A 20,229-nucleotide genomic window follows, 5' to 3' on the forward strand; every position below is an offset into this window, starting at 1 on the left:
TATGCATATAATGAGACAATCCTGATATAATTTTCTGTATACAACCCTAAGCAGATTTGAATGATTTTGTGACATGAAATTCTGTTTGTTCAGTTTCCAACTCTCAATTAGAAAATATGGTTATATTAGTCAATATTTTAAACCATTTGTATTAATCCTGAATTACATAATCAGAATTAATTGGCAAGATCGATTGGTTTTTATACCTTTATACATTGTCAGTGATCTGTGTCATTGCCTCATGGTTAATTTGAAGCATGGCTGCTTTGTTTAATGTTCACCTGGACCATCCCTTAAAACAAGTTGAGCATTGTACCCCCAATTGGCAATAGAAGCAGGCAATATGAGGAGAAACACTGTAAAGACACTGAGGCAAAAAAAAGAGGGAAGTTGAAGCAAAAGCGTTGTAAAAAGAATCTAAGTTCTACTTGGGATCCCGAGCCTATGAGTTGCATACCGACACTATTTGAGGATGGGATGACACTGGTGGGGATGAGGAATAGGGATTTTATCCCAAGATACCCACTGAGACCCTAATGTCTCCTGATAGTTGCCAGCACATTCACTGATTCTAAACCTTCCCCTTATTCTGAAGATGAAGGGTCCGTTATTGGTCACCAGCTTCATAGCTGACATCATGGAGATGAGCAGCCTGGACCATCCTCAACTAAGGGCCGTCCCGGGAAACAGAGTACTGTTAATGAACCAAGCCCCTGACCGCAAGGAGAAACTGGCCCAATTTGCTCAATATGTCCGAAGGAGTCCGCTGGGTGAGCGCGGACGGGATCCCACCGCACACCTGAGCGTCCTCCAACTGGTGCACTACGTCAGGTCCAAGCACCGCCGTTTTAAGGCGTCGGATGGCGGTGGCCATGCACTGGACGTCTACCGCTGCCTGCTCGCTATGTCCTGCGGCAGCGTCCAGCCCAGGCCCCCGGCACCCAGCACGTCCCCGACCCTGGTCAGTCTCGCCGCCACGGCCCTCCCCTCCGACAGCCACTCGAACCCGTGAGTACGGAGGTGCGGATTCCTGAGCAACGGCTCCCTGACGACAGCCGCTACTCCAGCCGGAGGGTAGGCGCGGCGCGATTCGACCATGTTCCAAACAGTGATCAGGTCCTGGTAAAAGACAGGCAACGTCTTGAGGGCGACCTCCAAACTGTCATGGTCGATGAACAGGAGCTGCGTGTCGTAGTTGAGGTTACGCTCCTGGTGGAAAAAATACGTCGCCAGGGCGCACCACATAGGAGGAGGCTCGACGTAAAGGTATCGCTGCAAGGTCTGAAGGCGGAACGTCGCGACCTGGGTGTGGACGCACGCCAGCGACTGACCGCCCTCCTCAATAGGGAGACTCAGAACCTGCGCAGCGACCCAGTGCATCTTTTTGTCCCAGAAGAAGTCGACCAACGTTTCCTGGATGTCAGCGACAAAGCCAGGAGGAGGGACCAAAGTGACCAGCCGGTACCACAGCATGGCGGCCACCAGCTGGTTTATGACCAGCACTTGACTCCTGTAAGATAGCACTCAGAGCAGTCCTGTCCAGCGGCCTAGGCGAGCCGAGACTTTGGCCTCCAGCTCCTGCCAGTTGGCCGGCCAGGATTCCTCAGCCGGGCTGAGGTAGATGTATAATGCCACTCCTCAGGACTTGTTTGCTCTTGGCTGTATGATCCTGTCATCTGAAGTAGTTACCAAGTGGCAAGGGTAGATTGGCCAGGCTGGTGCAGGGCCTGTCTGCAGTTGCGAGGACTTGAAGGAGAGATTCCCTAACAATGATGCGGACCACTTAATTCAGTCATGAGAACGAGCCTTATAGCAACCTGTAAACATTAGTGACATATTGGAATGCAATCCCAGACCTAGGGAGTCGGGAGGTGACTATTGGGAGCGGTTTGCTGCCTATTATAAAACATTTGCAGGTGATCAAGCCTTTAATCGAGAAGCTGACTTATCTTTGTTCAGCGCTATGCTTTTGCAATGTATTCCTTCTGGTGTCACTGACATGATCTGGACAAACAATATGAACTGGTCCAAGAATTCCCAGTTGCAAATGAGATAAGTGGTGGTCTTCTACTGGGATAGATTTGAGTGGTGATGGAAAAGCATAGCAGGTCAGGCAACATCCGAGGAGCAGGAAAATCGATGTTTCGGGTAGGAGCCCTTCATCAGGAATGACTCAGTCCTGATGAGTCCTGCCCAAAACAATGATTTTCCTGCTCCTTGGATGCTGCCTGACCTGCTACGCTTTTCCAGCACCACTTTAATCTTGACTCTGATCTCCAGCATCTGCAGTCCTCACTTTCGCCCTTCTACTGGGATAGCCAGAACAAGCTCAAACCACGATCCAAGTTATACGTAAAAAACCCGGAAAAGTTCAGCGACTTTGTGATCCCTATACCCTGTGTGCCCACCCTGATGAGGATGATTGGGACCAGCACACTCACTGGGGTGGAATCTACCTCAGATGCCCGCCCAATGACCACTGCTGAGCAGTCCTCCTGAGGGTATCCTGGAAAGGGGGACAGGCAGGCTCCAGTACTACACCTTTGGGACTGGGAACAAGACAGCAAAATCCAGGGGGAAGCACCTGCTGGAGAGTGCAAACTATGGACTCAAATGGAGTGCTCCCTCGATACTGAAACCAAGCTATGGTTGACCCCTGCGTGACATGTTTGTGTTCCCTCTTTACTCCTAACCATCTTAGTTGATTATGTGCACAATTGTACACACATGGGCAAGGAGGGAATGGTTAATACTTTATTATGATCCTGATGGTACATGGATTTCCAGAAAGGAGCAAAGGAAAGAGCTAAAACATATTTGATTTATAAAAAAGACACATACTATAAAAGAGGTGCCCTGCAGTTCTCGAACCACCCCCTTGCCTGGTGGGCCTTTTACTTGTCTGCAACTTGATTTTATAGAATTACCTCAAGTACATTATTATAAATATTGTTTAGTAATCGTAGATGTGATTCACAGATGGATCGAAGCCGTCCCAATGACTAATAAATACTACTACAACAATGGTGAAAGAAAAGTGGGAAAATATCTGCATAAGTTAACCCAAACTCTTTGAAGTTTACATTCACAGGTACGCCAAATCTAGAATTGGGACCAGAGAAAGTTGCAGCCTTGGTGGAAAGGCCTGTATCTCATTCTGATAGTTACTCACACGGCAGTCAAGGTCAAGGGAAAACCCAAGTGGACGCACGGAACCCGATGCAAGAAAGTACCACCCCTGGTGGAATCCGAACAGGCACCCTCCGGAGGCACCAGCTCATCTGCCTGCTGCAGAACGAGCAGATTAATTGCCGTACCTATCTCTAAACTCCTCATTGCCTTATTTGCACTAACTGGGCATGAGGTAGATAGTAGAGACAGCCTAATGAACTCGGTCGTAGGAGAATTGCTTGTTAATACCTTTCTTCATATGACTCACATTTACAAACAGAAAATTAACCTCTCTGGTTGCTGGGTATGTGCCTGTATCCCCCCGTTCACTCTAAGGAAGGGGATCCCCCTGAGACCCATTCCATTTAATGAATCTGAAACAGCTGAATGGTGGTTGGAACAAAAACGATCATCCAAATTATCCAGTTGGCAGGGAGGTGGTTATGACAATGAGTCTCACTTCTCTTTAATGCAAGGCCCTGACGGGACCATTTATGCCACCAATGATAGGCTCACCTGGAAGTCCAGGTGATATGAAAAAATATAAAGGTTGGTTCCAACCTCACTATGACCTTTCGCATACACCCCCAGCTCTGTCCCTCACTAATACCACAGGTGAAAGGTACCCCATGGTGACATTGTTTTAAATGCAGCCGCAAGTCAGGGTGGAATACTGGAACCAGTAAATGTACTCATTCCCTGTTTCTTACCCCAACCGGATGTTGATCAATTTCCTTGGGAGTATTCTGAGCCTTGAAGTTCCCAATAAGACTACTACAAGTGCCACGTTCAAATCCCTTTGGACTGGAACTCAGACTAATTACTTAAGAACTTATAATGACACCTACTTTATTTGCGGGGATACTGCCATCCTGGACTGGTAGTTGCTATCTAGAGTACATGGTTCCCCTCATTTACCACTCATACTCCTTCCCAGTCGAACGACCTTGACCTCGTAGAGAGCTAAAAGTGACAATGAGCCGCTTTTTGTCATTATCATCCCCCCTTATGGAACCACTCGGCTAATAAAGGAAGTTAGACTACTGGCCTCAGTTCTTGAAGAAGTAGTGAATGACACAGTGTCAGCTCTTGAACAACTTAGTGAAGAGATGATAGCCATTTGCACAGTTATCCTACAAAACGGATTGGCCGCAGATTATCTACTAGCTGAAAAAGGGGCACTCGCACTTAATTGGCTCTGATTGTTGCACCTGACCCCAGCAAGAACATTACAAACCTCGCCAATCACATTAGGAAGGCAGTCTCCAATCCCCGTGACACCAGCTCCCATTGGAATCTTTGGAGTTGGACGAGCGGCTGGTTTGGATCCTGGTGCAGCACCCTCCTACAAGACCTTATTGTCCTTGTTGTTATTTTTATTATTCTTTCAGTTCTTATTATATTACTTAAGCAGATCTGTGCACGTTTTAGCTCACTGCTGTTGCCCTCCATCCTATTATCCTCCCAGTTGTCCAAAAAACCCTGTTGCTCAAAACCCCTTTCAATGGAAACCCCTGCCATGAGGCAGAATTCCTGAGTGACAGCAACTCTGAGTTTGAGCCCTCCAACTCTGAGGTCTACCTGTCTGATTCTGAACCTCCACCACCGGATATCCCCCCTACTCTGGCTATGTTCCTGCTTTTGCCGAGGCTCTGGACCTACTCTTCTGATCTCATGCAAAAAAAAGGAGAGATTGTGGAAGTAATTTTGTGGCCCTGGAAGCCATTTTATTTGTACCTCAAAACTTAGCTAGGCTAAAAATCATTACTAAGAGAAGTTTATAAATAACAGTGTAACAAGAATTATATGACTTGTCACAATGTTGGTCCTTTTACAAGGTTACTCTGCCCTTGAGGTTTTTTTTCCAGAGAGAGGGTAATTGGCCAGCATCCAACCAGGCTGGGTTTGAAGGGTTTATTGGGGTCCTTTTTGTTTACCCCTAACAGATAATGCCTCCAGCCTATTGCTTTCAAGTCTTAAAAAAAGATATAATCAAAAGGGAGTGTCCAGCTAGCTGTGTAGCTAGCCTTTGTTTAGATTAGAGTTTTTGATTCAGTTCAGCAGCAGTGTGTATGAAGAAAGGCTGCTGGCTCTCTCCCTCCTTCTGCCCTTCTGACTTCGTAAGCTTTTTGTATCATGTTTACTCTTTGTGCTCAAGGTCTGTTTATGGAGATTGTTGCAAGTATGTTTGGAACAACATCATTAAGACGGGATAGTCTGTCAGGTTGGATAGGATAAGTTAGCCGGTATTCTATTTTCTGTTCTTTGTGCTTCATTCTGTAATTTTGTAAATAAATCCTGTTTGTTTAAAACTTGACAGTTGGATCAACAAATTGGAAAGTTATGGTCTTGGTTACCTGCTTAAAAATATATTGAGGGATCGGGCCTGAGCCATAACAGATTGGGGGCTCATCTGGGATTTGTTGGTAGTTCCAAATTGGGATTTTGGATTTGAATTGTTTGGACTTGGAGGCAGCGAGTGGTAGGGATTGATTTGGTTGGTTTAAACAGCGCTGGGATAGCAATGACTCTTTCAGTCACCAAGAGTTTTCTGGGGGTAGAAGAAGTCACCTTGGGGGTTTTACAAAAGGTAGTTGAGGCCAAGCTGAGGGAGTTAGCAGACAAGTTGGAGATGGAACAACCTCCTAACGTGAGGAAAGATGAGATGATTTCAGCAGTGGCTCAGCATTTAAATTTGCTGGAAAAACCATCAGGATCTGTAGAGATGGCAAAAATTCAATTGCAAATGAAGTCGCTTGAGTTAGAAGTGAGAGATAAGGAAAGGGAAGCAGAAATGAAAGCAGAAGATAAAGAAAAAGAGAGTTTGAATTTCAGAAAGGGAAGTCAGCTTAAAAGGCTGAAGATGGAGGCTGAAGGTAAATCTAGTGAGGAAGAGAGTGAGGATGAGCAAACCCCTGACAGTCAAAGGCCTGGTGAGAAACTGTTTAAATATATTCATGCATTGTTTACATTTGATGAGAAGGATGTGGAAGCCTTTTTCAACTCATTTGAAAAAATGGCTTAACAAATGCAGTGGCCAGTGACCATGTGAGTTTTGTTGATCCAAACCAAACTTGTGGGTAGAGCTGGTGATGTATTCACATCACTATCACAGGAGGTGTTGGCACTACAACATTTCAGTGTTTATATTACCAACAATGCATCTGAGACAGTTACATACACTGATCATAACTCATTGAAATTTGTGGAGAAATGTAAGGACAAAAATGCCAGGTTGCTTAGATGGAGCCTGTTGCTACAACTATTCAATTTGTAAATTGGGCATGTGGCAGGTCGAGAAAACGTGATTGCCAGTGGTGGGAGAACCACAGACTGAATTCAAATATAGTTGTGCATGTTTTCATGTTTATGTGAATGTATATGTGTGTTTTAGGGTACTAACCACGATTTTTTGGGGATTTGAAAATGAAACCATCTTTGGATATTGACGGGCGGAGGTGGCACAATGTTGCTCTTTTTACAAGGTTACAATGCTCTTTAGTTTTTTTTCCAGCGATGGGGTAATTGGTCAGGCTCCAACTAGGCTGGGTTTGAAAGGTTTATTGGGGCCCTTTTTGTTTACCCCTAACAGACAATTCCTCCAGCCTAAGGCTTTCATATCTTAAAGAAAATGGATATAATCAAAAGGGAGTGGCCAGCTAGCTGTGTAGCTAGCCTTCGTTTAGATTAGAGTTTTGATTCAGATCAGCAGCAATGTGTGTGTGAAGAAAGGCTGCTGGTTCTCTCCCTCCTTCTGCCCTTCTGACTTCGTGACCTGTAAGCTTTTTGTGTCATTTTTACTCTTTGTACTCAGGGTCTGTTTATGGGGATTGTTGTAAGAATTTTCAGAACAGCATCATTAAGTCAGGATAGTCAATCAGATTGGATAGGATAACTTATCTGGTATTCTGTTTTCTGTTCATTGTGTTTCATTCTGTAATTCTGTAAAAAATTCTGTTTGTTTAAAACTTGGCAGTCAGATCAGCTAATTCACTCCAGGAATATCCATTGTACACATACCTAATACAAATAGCCAAGTTACGGTTTGGGCTACCTGCTTAAGAATGTCTTGAGGGGTCGGGCCTGCTCCATAACAGACCTGACCCTGAAAGAGATGAGATTAACTTTTACCCATAAGAAAGAAAGCATTATTGAAAATTAATAGTTTTCTGCATAACCCGTGAAATACTTTATCTCTGGAATGTTGTTAAATCAGCAATTTAAATATAAAGTGTTGACACAAATCGAAAACAATAAACCTTTGATATACATTTTGGCAAGACCTCCACTTTGTCCAATGCAAGTGCAAGTAGGCCATCTAGTGACTATTTGTAGTAATGTGTCCGAAAATCCTAGATAAACCCCAAGTTGAATTATAATTTCGAAGCAGTTTTTACTGGCTACATCCCGTGATATACCATGAATAAAGTTAATCAATACTGAGGGTCTGTTTCTGAAATTTTATTTCATCCGTACCCAACTGTGGACTTTACACAATATATTTAATCTCTTGGCAGAAATGTTTATGTAAATATTCCCTGATTTCTCAAGACTAATGATGTAACACCCCAGTCTACTAAACCCTAGACTACGCTATTCAACACCGACCAGCAGTGATTTGAATAGATTTTTATGTTCCAGTGTTGATTTTGATTTTAGTTACCCAAAGATAGGGTATCCCAAAGTGGGGTTGAGAGCCCACGTGGAGTTGTGAGGTGAAAGGTTGAAGTTACAGGCTCCAAAGCAGAAATTGCTGCAGTGGGGCTTTGAATATCAGCTGCATTCCCGCTTCAACATGAGTAGGAATGCCCCATACTCACAGGGCTTTCCCTACTTCCCCTACCACAAGTTGTAACAAATTTCCAAGCCTCAAATAGGGTCACAAAAAGGCCAAAAAGGTCTGTGAAGCATGGTCTTAGCAAGATGAAACTGCCAAATATATAAAAAAAATCTTGGTTAAGTTGTCTTCAGAGACAATACATTTGTGAAGCCATTTATCTATTTTTCAACTTATTATGACACTTCTTTTGCAGAGTTCACTTGATAATGGTTCCCTAAACTGGATAACTTAGCAAATACCTCCTACTCTTGCTGACTCTTGGTAACACCTACTTGCAAAGCCTGCCATCTTGATGTCAGTTCCTCCAGACGCTGTGTGTTTTCTGTGGAAAGATGTACATCTGAGATTGCAAGTTGGTGAGCCAAGTCATTGGCAATTTTCATGCCATCTTTTACAGCTCCAAGTTCTTCTTTAAATACCTTATGAGTAAAGGATGCAAAGAGAGAAACGTTAGCCTGGAAATTGTTGTTACTAAGAGTTTCAGGACAATTAATTTATTCTGACTATACAGGTTATTGTTGTGTTTTGAATCTGTGGTGAAATTAGGAACATGCCAGCAAATAAGGAGGTATCAGCACTAAGTTTTCTCAATAATATTAAACTGCTATTCAGAATTACAGCCATATGAATTACCATCTACCTCTTCAAAAAGGAAAATTACAAGTAGCTGTATAATTAAATGTTAACTTGTATGTTTATGAAAAGTCATTACGCACCCTTCCATCTCTCTTGTATCCTTATGAATTGTGTGTGGGTTAGAAATTAGAAACAGTGAAAAATTAAAGACAGGGTTTGAATATAAAATTAGTTTGAAATGGCTAAAGGACTGGATTTGTGTTTTAAGTTCATTTTAATTTCATCTTTACAGGAAATTGCTTAAAGATTTCATTGCCATGGAAACCAAGGTAGAGCGATTCTTATTCCGGGATATGGTTGGCTATTTTGAAAAAAGTAGGGAGTGCAGAGAGCCAGGAGTAAAGGTTTGAGAAGGTGAGGTAGGTGAGAGCTAATGAGTGGAAATGATGTCTGTAATACTGGGAGTTGTAACCCATGAATCTTTGTGAATGGAGGGTGCAATGGCAGAGTTACAGTGAATGATCACACTGTAAGTGTGAGGCAGAGGGAAGATGGTAGCACTTATCATTGTGAAATACAGAAGATCATTAATCTACTTCCTGCACTGCTGTACTTTCAGGTGATTTCCACAAAATTGCACTTGATTGTGTCAGAAACCAGTGATACCAATTGAGATTGTAATTTTTGATCCCATACCTGACCTCGGCCTCCTAGACTTTTGAAAATTCAATCCATTGTGGCTGAGCTAAAGGGACAGCCACCTCAGCCATAAAAGTAGAACTGTTGCACATTTGTCACAAATACATAGTTTCAACACTATTCGAACTATTTAATAAACTTCACATAGTTGATTTGTACATTTTTGTCAGAATATATTTCTGATTATATGGTCTACTGTAGCCAGTACCAAATGGTACAGGAATTGAGGAAGACGTTACTATTGGATTGAACTAATTTCTTTGGTAAGTGGAGTTGCAGGTAGACAGGCTAGTGAAGAAGATGTTTAGTATACTCGCCTTTTATTGGTCAGTGCTCTGAGTAAAATAGTTGGGAGGTCATGTTGCGGGTGTACAGGACATTGATTAGGCCACTTTTGGAAAACTGTTCAATTCTGGTCTTCCTGCTATAGGAAAGATGTTGTGAAACTTGAAAGGGTTCAGAAAAGATTGTCAAGGATGTTACCGGGTTTGGAGAGTTTGAGTTATTGGGAGAGGCTGAATAGGTTGGGGCTGTTTTCCCTGGAGTGTCTGAGGCTGAGGGGTGACCTTATAAAGGTTTATAAAATCATAATGGACATGGATAAGATAAATAGACTAAGTCTTTTACCCAGGGTAGGGTTCCAAACCTAAAGTGTATAATTTTAAGATGGGAGGGCAAGGATTTAAAAGAGACTTAAGGAGTAACAATTTCCCACATAAGGCGGTGCATGTATGGAATGAATTGCCAGAGGAAGTGGTAGAGGCATATACAATTACAACATTTAAAAGGCATCTGGATGGGTACATGATAGGAAGGGTTTAGAAGGATATGGGACAAATGCTGACAAATGGGACTAAATTAATTTAGGATACCTGGTCGGCATGGATGAGTTGGACCAAAGGGTCTGTTTCCATACTGTACACCTCTACGACTCTATAGATGGATGATATATAGTTCTTTAAAGGGATTGTTTAAGAGTTCTTTAAAAGTATTGCTCAGGAGGTCCCTGCACCAGTCACCATACAATCTTGGGTGCAATTGGTTCGTAGTGCGTGGTGCTTTCAGTGTACAATTCAGGGCTCTACAAAGTCAGTGAAAAGCTGCAGCCAGCCCTTACATTTTGAGATTAGAGTATGTATTGAGCATATAGGATGTTGTTGTTATATCTGTCATAGCCTGGGGTGAGCTATTTCACACAAACATATACTTTTCTAATTATTATCTGCACCTGCGAGATATTCCACATGTATTCAGTGAATCACATGCTGACTGAGTTGAACTTTCTTGCAACTGGCGATATATTGTGGGTCAAAGGTTCTGGTGCGATATTGAAAGGCTAGCTGGACACCAGTTTAGTTGCTGCAAGCCAGGACATTTCCCTCAGCTTGTCTGTGGGATTCCAGAGATGCTGCCCCTAGATGCTTGCTGAGTGGAGTTACTGGCAGAAGGGACATACATTTCCCAGGTGACTGCATTAGGAGGCCATCTCATTCGACCTGTCCAGCCTGCGCTGAGATTGCAGAGTGGGTCAGTGCCACTAGCTACCCCAAAGATCTTGAATGGTAAGTGGCACCATCTTCTCTCTACTATCTACACTTGCAAAAGTATCACTTGATTGAATTCTGCCACTGTACAACCACATCTCACAAAGTCTCAAAGCATGCAAACCTTAGCATTATGTGCATTTTAAAATTTATTATTTTTAATGGGATATGGGCTTTATATTACTCATCACTAGTGAGCTGCCTTCTTGAACTGCTGTGGTCCATTTGGTGTATGTTTACCCACAATATTGTTATGGGTGAAGTTCCAGGAATTTGACAGTGAAGGAACAAGTCATTTTGGTTGAGCCCCTTCTCTTGACCATTGCTGTCCACAGCCCCTGACTATGGAGATGCTGATCCCTTGCTGACAACATTCGCTCTTAGCTGCACGGTCCGTGCACACCAATCAGCATGCTGATACCTGCCTTCCATCTCCACAAACTGCTGCTGCACACGGACCTCAACATCTGCGCAATGGAATAAAAAAAAGAGAGGGAATGTTGCTGGCTGGCCCTGCACCTATCCTATGCTGAAGCCTGGTTGACCATCACTTGTCTTGATCACATCCATTTCGAGCCTATGCAGTTACCTCCCATATCCTGCTAGATCACACTACACTACCTACAACTGCTTCCTGTCACTATGACCATTCATTCAGTCTCTGAATCTAATCTGGCCAATGTCCAGACTTGAATGCCTGTAGCCTCAATGATGCTTAACCTGCTCCCCACCCCTGCTCCCCACCCCCCATCGCTTAGGTTATGTATGGCTCACACCCCCTGACTGACAACAGCTCATTCCCCCCATACTGAATTTGCTAGGTGATCCTATCTGAATGAGCAGCGAGGCCTGGATTAATTTTGTTGACTACCAGAACTGACCATGGCCCAGTCCTGGAATCCAAAGACATGGATCCCTGGAGTCATAGAGCAGTACACCACAGTACAGGCCCTTTGGCCCTTGATGCTGTGCTAACCTTTTATCCTACTCTAAGATCAAATTAACTTACAAACCCTTCATTTTACTATCATCTATGTGCCTATCAAAGAGTCGCTTAAATGTCCCTAATGTATCAAACTCTACTACCACTGCTGGCAGTACATTCCATGTACCCACCACTCTCTGAGTAAAGAACCTACCTCTGACATCTCCCCCAAACTTTCCTTCAATCACCTTAATTTGTGTTCCCTTATAATAGCCATTTCTGCCCTGGGAAAATGTCTCTGACTATTTGCTCTATCTCTGCCTCATCATCTTGTACACCTCTCTCAAGTCGCCTCTCACCCTTCTTCGCTCCAATGTGAAAAGCCTCAGCTCCCTCAAACTTTCTTCATAAGATATGCCCTCCAATCCAGGCAGCATTTTGGTAAATCTCCTCCGCACACTCTCTAAAGCTTCCATATCCTTCTTAGAATTGGATGACCAGAAATGAATGCAATGTTCCAAGTGTGGGCTAACCTTGGCTCTACAGAGCTGCAGTATAACCTTGTGGTTCTTAAACTCTATTCCACAGCTAATGAAAGCCAACACACTGTACGCTTCTTAACAAGAGTGTGGTGCTGGAAAAGCACAGCAGGTCAAGCAGCATCTGAGGAGCAGGAAAACCAACGTTTTGGGCATAAACGCTTCATCAGAATGAGGCTTGTGGGCTGAGGGCTAACAGATAAATGGGAGGGGGATGGGGCTAGGAGGAGGGTAGCTGGGAACATAATAGGTAGATGAAGTTGGGGGGGAGGTGATAGGTCAGAGAGGAGGGTCGAGTGGATAGGCAGGAAGGAAGATGAACGGGTCAAGAGGGCGGTGCTGAGTTGGAGGTATGGGACAGGAATAAAGTGGGGGGAGGGGAAATTAGGAAACTGGTGAAACCCACATTGATCTCGCTTGGCTGCAGGGTCCCAAGGCGGAAGATGAGGCGTTCTTCTTCCAGACATCGGGTGGTTAGGGTTTGGTGATGGAGGAGGCCCAGGACCTGTACATCCTTGGTGGAGTGGGAAGGGGAGTTGAAGTGTTCAGCCATGGACGGTGGGGTTGGTTTTTTGTGGGTGTCCTAGTGGTGTTCTCTGAAATGATACACAAGTTGACGTCCTATCTCCCCAATGTAGAGGAGCATGAGGAAGGAGATGTAGCTGCGGTAATGAGTCTGCTTCAGGATGTGGCTCAAGAGCTTCAGGGCAGAGGAGATGACCTGAGGGGTGCAGCAAGAGTGAGATTCACTGAGATTCTTGTAGAGAGAGAAGGAGAACTTTTTCAAGGTAGGCATCCTTGGAAGAGGCTGCACAATAGGGTTAAAATCAACTAGGAGAAAGTGAGGACTGCAGATACTGGAGATCAGAGTCGAGTGTGGTGCTGGAAAAGCACAACCAGTCAGCATCCGAGGAGCAGGAGAATTGACATTTTGGGCCCACAAGCCTCATTCCTAATGAAGGGCTTATACCTGAAACATTGATTCTCCTGCTCCTCGGACGCTGCCTGGCTGGCTGTGCTTTTCCAGCACCACACTCTTGACTCTGATCTCCTGCAGTCTTCACTTTCTCCTAGCCTTCTTAACAAACTTACCAACTTGGGTGGCAACTTTGAGGGATCTATGGACATGGACCCCAATATCCCTCTGTTCCTCCACACTGCCAAGAATCCTGCCTTTAACCCTGTAATCTGCATTCAAATTTAACCTTCCAAAATGAATCACTTCACACTTTTCCAAGTTGAATTCCATTTGCCACTTATCAGCCCAGTTCTGCATCTTATCAATGTCCTGTTGCAACATACTACAGCCCTCCACACTATGCACCATTCCATCAATCTTTGTGTCATCGGAAAGCTTACTAACCCAACCTTCCACTTCCACATCCAAGTTATTTATAAAAATCACAATTATAAACCGACTGTCTTACTGATGATGAGCAAACCTGAGATCAGAAATGGCTCAGCTTCTGGGCTGATATTGGCAGTACCCACTGACCCACTGAAGTCTACCCTCACCTCACGAAACAGCCTCCTTTTTCCAGTTTACAACGAGAGAGTTGGCAACCGCCTATTGGTAATATTGCTGGACTGTTAATCCAGAGTTCCAGGTAATATTCCGGGGATCCAGGTTCCTACCCTGCCACAGCAGATGATGATATTTGAATTCAGTAAAAATTCTGGAATTTAGAGTTTAATGATGAGCACAAATCCATTGTCAATTATCAGGAAAGAAACAATCTGGTTCACTGATGTCCTTTAGGGAAGGAAACTGCCATCCTTACCTGGTCTGGACTAATGTGACTTCAGGCACACAGCAATGTGGCTTATTCTTAACTATTTTCTGGGCAATTCGGGATGGGCAATAAACGCTGACCAAACCAGCAATGTCCTTATCCTGTGAATGAATTTTAAAAAGGCCATCCTGTTCAAGTATGTGCATGGTATTTGCCAGGTAAGCTGTTACATGTGCACCATCTCTGACATTGATGTAACATCAGCAGTTCACTAACATGGTGCCCTTCCCCTTTCCCATTGACTCTTCACATTTCTTTCATCCACATACTCCTACCTTTCTTCATGCATGGAAGCTTGCCTTGCAGCTTTAAGCTACTTGCGCTATTAACCGGGCTAACTCCAGAAATATAAGGGAAATATCATGTGAGAGATAGCTAGCACCTCTACAGTTCCCTTGGCCTGTCACTGGCTTTTAAAAAGAAGGACAGCCAGTGCAAATGCCAAAGTAAAATGAGGGTGCTTGTGTCCTTGGCTATTTCAGGAGGATAGTTATATTTGGTTTCACTACCCTCTGCCAATGTTTCTTTTATCTTGTAACCTCCAGAGCTTGTATTACATTTCAGATCATTCCGTATAGCCTTTTACTTAAAAAGAAATTGACAAACTGAAATGAGAAAGGAAATGGAAGTGGCACTTGAGAGACAAAAGTTGCAGTCTGGCCCTCCCCAGCTATAAAGTGCCACCTGAGAATTAATGCTGTTGGCTGAGCCTGTGCAATAAAGAGCTACCCGAGAAGCTGACATTGAATTACCTAGTTTGAACATGTAATGGTCTAAGGATGCAGTGGGCCTTAGTCAACATGGAAGTGCTTGGCACAGTTCTAGCAGTTCTAGCAGAAATGAAGCGAAGGAGCATTGCAAATATATCAGTTGAAACAGTAAAAGCTGTACACCCACTCAGACTCAGGTTGTCCTTCTTGCCATCTAACAAGGGAGGATTTAATCATAACAATTTAGCGTAACAGCCAGAATCTGAGTTTTGGCTTTCTCCCAATTAAGTCAACAATCTCATCATTATTTTTGACACTGCAGGGAGGGAAGGTCCTTAATCTTCCACGAGAGAGTCACTTATCAGGATTTATCATTTATGTCCATTTTTGCCACAATTCCTCTTTAGGTTGCTGTATGTTTGGGCAAAGCCATTATTACTCCCCAAGAACTGCAAGGTATTATACAGCAAAACAAGCACACACTTAAGAGAAGAAAATGGAGCACTGGGAAAGGAGAGAATAAACAGATAGGCCAGTCAGGGAGAGCAAGTATCCAGGTTAATGGACCTGCAACTTATCAAATATCCTAATGTATCACATTAAAGTTCATTGGTGAGATAACAGATTCCAATTACCAAGGTGCCTTGACTTATTGGGACCTATCTCATTTCTGAGTCAGTAGATGATATGCCCTTGAGCTACTCCAGGACATTGCACATAATCTAAGCTGACAATTTAGTGTTATTCTGAGGGTGTACTGCATTATTAGGAAGTATTGAATCTTTTAGACAAGGCAATTATATTATGTTATGTCTGTTCTTTCAGGTAGATAAAAAAGATGGCATGCTATTATTTGAAGAAGAACACAGGTGTTCTACTGTTGTTTTTGGTATCATTATACGTGCAAATTCCATGCAGCTTTCTGCTACATTATAGAAATAACTACATGTCGAAAGTACTTAATTGGCCATAAAGTGTTTTGGGACTTAATGCAAGCTTTTATATAAGTGTTGATTCTTTCTTTATATTGCCTTTCCAAAATAGATTAATATATCTGTTTTACTTTGAGTTTCACTTCTGATGATGCCAAAATCGGAATTTGTTTCTTCTCAATACAGATGCCAGCTAACCCGCTGTGCAATTTTAATAATTTCCTGCCTTATTTCAGTTTTTATTACTAATCATTATAAACTGAATGGTAATATAGAATGATTTGAAAATTATTACAAGCTCTACAGGTTACAAGATGACAGAAGCTTTGGCAATAAGTAGTGAAACCTGATATAAAGTTTCTGCTGATGGATCCAAATGCAACCGACCTCGTTTTTCTATAGCTTCTGTACTAGCTTTCTCTATTTTAAAGGGCCAAGGGAACTATTTTGGTGACCCATCCAGCTAGCTCTTTCACAAATTTGTCTTGCACTTCTTCCCAGTTCTGCAGTTAATACATCAAGTACTTTTGTGTCACAGAGCATAACATACATTTCCTGTTATACCAGCAAGAAAGATTTAATTTACTAGTTCTTTGTAGCTGAAAATACTTCTGTCTGTCGCATCAACCATTCTACCTTTGTCTTGCAAATTTTAGTAATTAACTATACCTTCGTTGTCTCAATATGTTCCTGTAGTGAATCAATGAAGAGGTCTCCCACTGGTTCCCAGGAATCTCGAACAGCCTCAGCTTGATCTAGGGCAAGATTAAGCTCATCCATCGTACCTCGGAGCTCCAGAAGTCTCTCCATCGTTCTCTCAATGTGCCTGTGTCGGTCAATACAGCGAGTACTCAGCTTCTCCCACATTTCACTTGATACATTAGCCTGCTTCCAAATGAACCGGCTCACATTCTGGATTTTCTGCTTTGGTGACATATCTGAAATTATGATTCATTCAAGGTTCAAAAACAGAGTATGTCCCTGGGGGGATCTTATAGGCTGACTTAATGAAGAGGAAACAAAGGTAACTGGATAATGCAGACGACTGCCCAGTGGCAATTCAGTAGTGACAACAGCATAATAGTGCACACTGTAATTAAGGGAGAGTCAGACTTCACCATTGGGTTTAAACAAGACAATGCAGAATAAACAAAGATTGAGAAATTCATGGTTCAGTTGTAATTTCCAATTCCAAAATGGAAAAAATATAAATGGCAGAAATAAGGTGGAGTGGGGGGGGGTGCAACTTTGTGAGTTTAATCTGTCAAACGAATACCGCATTACAGTTAGATTGTAGGAAAATAGTTCAGATTAAAAATGAAACAAAACTGCAAGAAAATGGAATAGGAAAGAACAGAAAGACAGAAGTGGCATCATTCTATATTCTAGTATATTAAAGCTGTGGGATTAATATTACAACAGTTTTTCTGAGTAACAACCTATTAGTTCTTTCAGTGGCACTATACTCGAAGTAGCAATTTTTAAACAGATAATTCCAAGAGTACAATTATTGACCTTAAATTATCAGCAGGTCAAGCTTAGTGCATTTCCATAAAATGAGCCATAGTCTGGTGGTGTGTTGCAGGAATGAAAAGAAACTGGAAGGAAAATAGCAATATAATGAAAAGGAGCTGATAATTTAATGGAGAGACTGAGAGTTTACTGAAGTCCTGGGCTTTTATAAACATGTACAACGTATAGAGTGTTTAAACAGCATTTCAATGGGCCTATGTTCAGTAACAAGGAACGGCAATATTTTTTCTCGTGGACAGCTTTCTTCTTGTAATAGGGATACCCAACAGTTCCACAGTCTCCACAGGATAAATCCAAAAAAGAGTCAATATGGTCCAAGGGTTTCTTTGGAAAAAAGGTCAAATGAAAAGAAAAGCCTTTAAGGCAACTTTTCCAACGGGGCTTGAGCTCAAGAGGAGTAGTGCTGGCATCCTCCCCATTTGTACGCTATACTGACATTGATGAGGTTTTAAGACATAGAAAAATGAAGTGATAACCTTTGTCTTGTGCTGGTTCTTCTGCCTCTTCGAGAGGATGCTGGGATAGGAATGCTTGGGCTGACTCCAAAGTTGCCAGTATGAAGGGGCCCTTCGTCTTCACATCCTCCATGAAAGCCTTTAATAAAAGAATGCAAGTAGGAACATATAACTAGGAGCAGCACTCAAAAGCTGAACCTTTCAGTTACCAGTCTAGTAAATTGCTTTAATGCCAATTTATGTGAAACTTTTATGTGAAAATGAATAGAAATTATGAGTACTCTTGAGATGGCTGACATTTTTCTTCATGATTCCACATAGATATCAGTTAAAATAACAATGTGGTCAGGAGTATTTGACCCTAAAAACCATAAGCTGCTCTTAATACAGATTTCTGATCAGAGGATGACGGCTGCAGGGGGATGATGTTGTAAATGAAACTTGCCAACCTCATTCATCTGAGATAGATAAAGTATTAGTATTAGGAGACTGAAACTGAGGCACTCTCAGTGTGAAAGCAGACAACAAGATTTCACATTTCACATGAAATCACTCTTCCCTACTAATTGCTTGACATCTGATTCCCAATATTGTGACACTTAATTTTTGATTTTCAAAATGATCAGATTTTAGTTGATGATTAAAGCATTAAAGCTCCATTTTGCCAGAGCGGCGAGGAGAGAAGGAGTGGTGAAGCGAGGGCTGCCGGGAAGGGTGAGTTTTCCCGCATTAAAAGGGACTTACCTCGGGAGTCGGGCCTCCATTTGCTGAGAGGTGCAAGGGAGGAGCGAAGGACTTCTGGGAAGTCGTATATTTGTATGGCTGCGTTACCTGAAACACTACTCGGGTAGTGTCTCCCACCCATCCTCCTCCTCTAATCAAAAATAAAGTTTCTGTGCGCCAGATTGGTAAGGTAATGAATTTATTTTTTATTCTTTGTCTTTCAACAGTCTCTTTGGGAATTTAGAATAGTGGGAATGGAGGTTAGGGGAGTTGAATGTTCCTCCTGCAGAATGTGGAAGGTAAGGGTCACCACTAGAGTCTCTGCTGACTACATCTGTGGGAAGTGCACCCAACTCCAGCTCCTTGAAAACTGCATTAGGGAACTGGAGCTACAGCTGAATGAACTTTGGATCATTCGGGAGGCAGAGGGGGTTATTGAGAGGGGTTACAGGGAGGTAGCCACTCCTCAGCTACAAGAAGAAGGCAGATGGGTTACAGTCAGGGGACGGAAAGGGAACCGGCAGGTAGTGCAGGGATCCCCTGTGGCCATTCCCCTCAACAATAAGTAGACCGTTTTGGATACTGTTGGGGGGGGGGGGGTGACTTACCAGGGGAAAGCAGTGGGGGAGCACAGGGCTCTGGCACAGAGTCTGTCCCTGCTGCTCAGAAGGGAAGGGGGAAGAGGAGCAGAGCAGTAATCACTGGGGACTCCATAGTTAGGGGGACAGATAGGAGGTTCTGTGGGGATGAGAGAGACTCATGGTTGATGTGTTGCCTCCCAGGGGCCAGGGTTCATGATGTCTCTGATTGTGTTTTTGGGATCCTTAAGGGGGAGGGGGAGCAGCCCGAAGTCATGGTCCACATAGCCACCAATGACATAGGTAGGAAGAGAGATGGGGATTTAAGGCAGAAATTCAGGGAGCTAGGATGGAAGCTTAGAGTTAGGACGAAAGAGTTGTTGTCTCTGGTTTGTTGCCAATGCCACATGCTAGTGAGGTGAGGAATAGGGAGGAGGAGTTGAACACGTGGCTACAGGGATGGTGCAGGAGGGAGGGTTTTGGATTCTTGGATAATTGGGGCTCTTTCTGGGGTAAGTGGGACCTCTACAAGCAGGATGGTCTTCATCTGAACCAGAGGGGTACCAATATCCTGTGGGGTGGGGAAATTCACAAAGGCTATTGGGGTGGGTTTATACTAATCCAGCAGGGGGATGGGAACCAAAATTGTAGTTGAAGCATAGAAAAGGTTGAGAATAGGGAGGTCCAAAATCAAGTTTCTGGGACGCAAGATGGCACCGGCAAGCAAGAAGTTGGTTTGAAGTGTGTTTGCTTCAACACCAGGAGCATCCGGAATAAGGTGGGTGAACTTGCAGCATGGGTTGGTACCTGGGACTTCGATGTTGTGGCCATTTCAGAGACATGGATAGAGCAGGAATAGGAATGATTGTTGCAGGTTCCAGGATTTAGGTGTTTCAGTAAGAACAGAGAAGATGTTAAAAAAGGGGGAGGTGTGGCATTGTTGGTCAAGGACAGTATTACAGTTGCAGAAAGGATGTTTGGGGACTCGTCAACAGAGGTAGTATGGGCTGAGGTTAGAAACAGGAAAGGAGAGGTCACCCTGTTGGGAGTTTTCTATAGGCCTCTGAAAAGTTCCAGAGATGTAGAGGAAAGGATAGCAAATATGATTCTCGATAGGAGTGTGAGAGACAGGGTAGTTGTCATGGCGGACTTCAAATATTGACTGGGAACACTATAGTATGAGCACTATAGATGGGTCAGTTTTTGTCCAG

The 20,229-nt window shown here is 43.3% G+C and overlaps 1 protein-coding gene across 11 annotated transcripts in view; it reads right to left on the reverse strand.

Moving 5' to 3' along the window:
• Positions 1–20,229, reverse strand: part of drp2 (dystrophin related protein 2) — a 518,740-nt gene that overhangs the window by 84,636 nt on the left and 413,875 nt on the right. For all 11 annotated transcript variants that reach the window (XM_087992120.1, XM_087992121.1, XM_087992125.1 and 8 more), the window contains 3 exons: positions 17,739–17,856; positions 16,399–16,667; positions 8,284–8,430 (listed from right to left, as the gene is read on the reverse strand). In XM_087992120.1, the coding sequence (XP_087848246.1) occupies positions 8,284–8,430; positions 16,399–16,667; positions 17,739–17,856 (534 nt within the window). The remainder of the gene's footprint in view (positions 1–8,283; positions 8,431–16,398; positions 16,668–17,738; positions 17,857–20,229) is intronic.

Source organism: Chiloscyllium plagiosum, unplaced genomic scaffold, assembly GCF_037043375.1.
Source record: "Chiloscyllium plagiosum isolate Xiang-an unplaced genomic scaffold, Cpla_swu_hap1 HiC_scaffold_11, whole genome shotgun sequence".
Lineage (NCBI taxonomy): Eukaryota > Metazoa > Chordata > Chondrichthyes > Orectolobiformes > Hemiscylliidae > Chiloscyllium > Chiloscyllium plagiosum.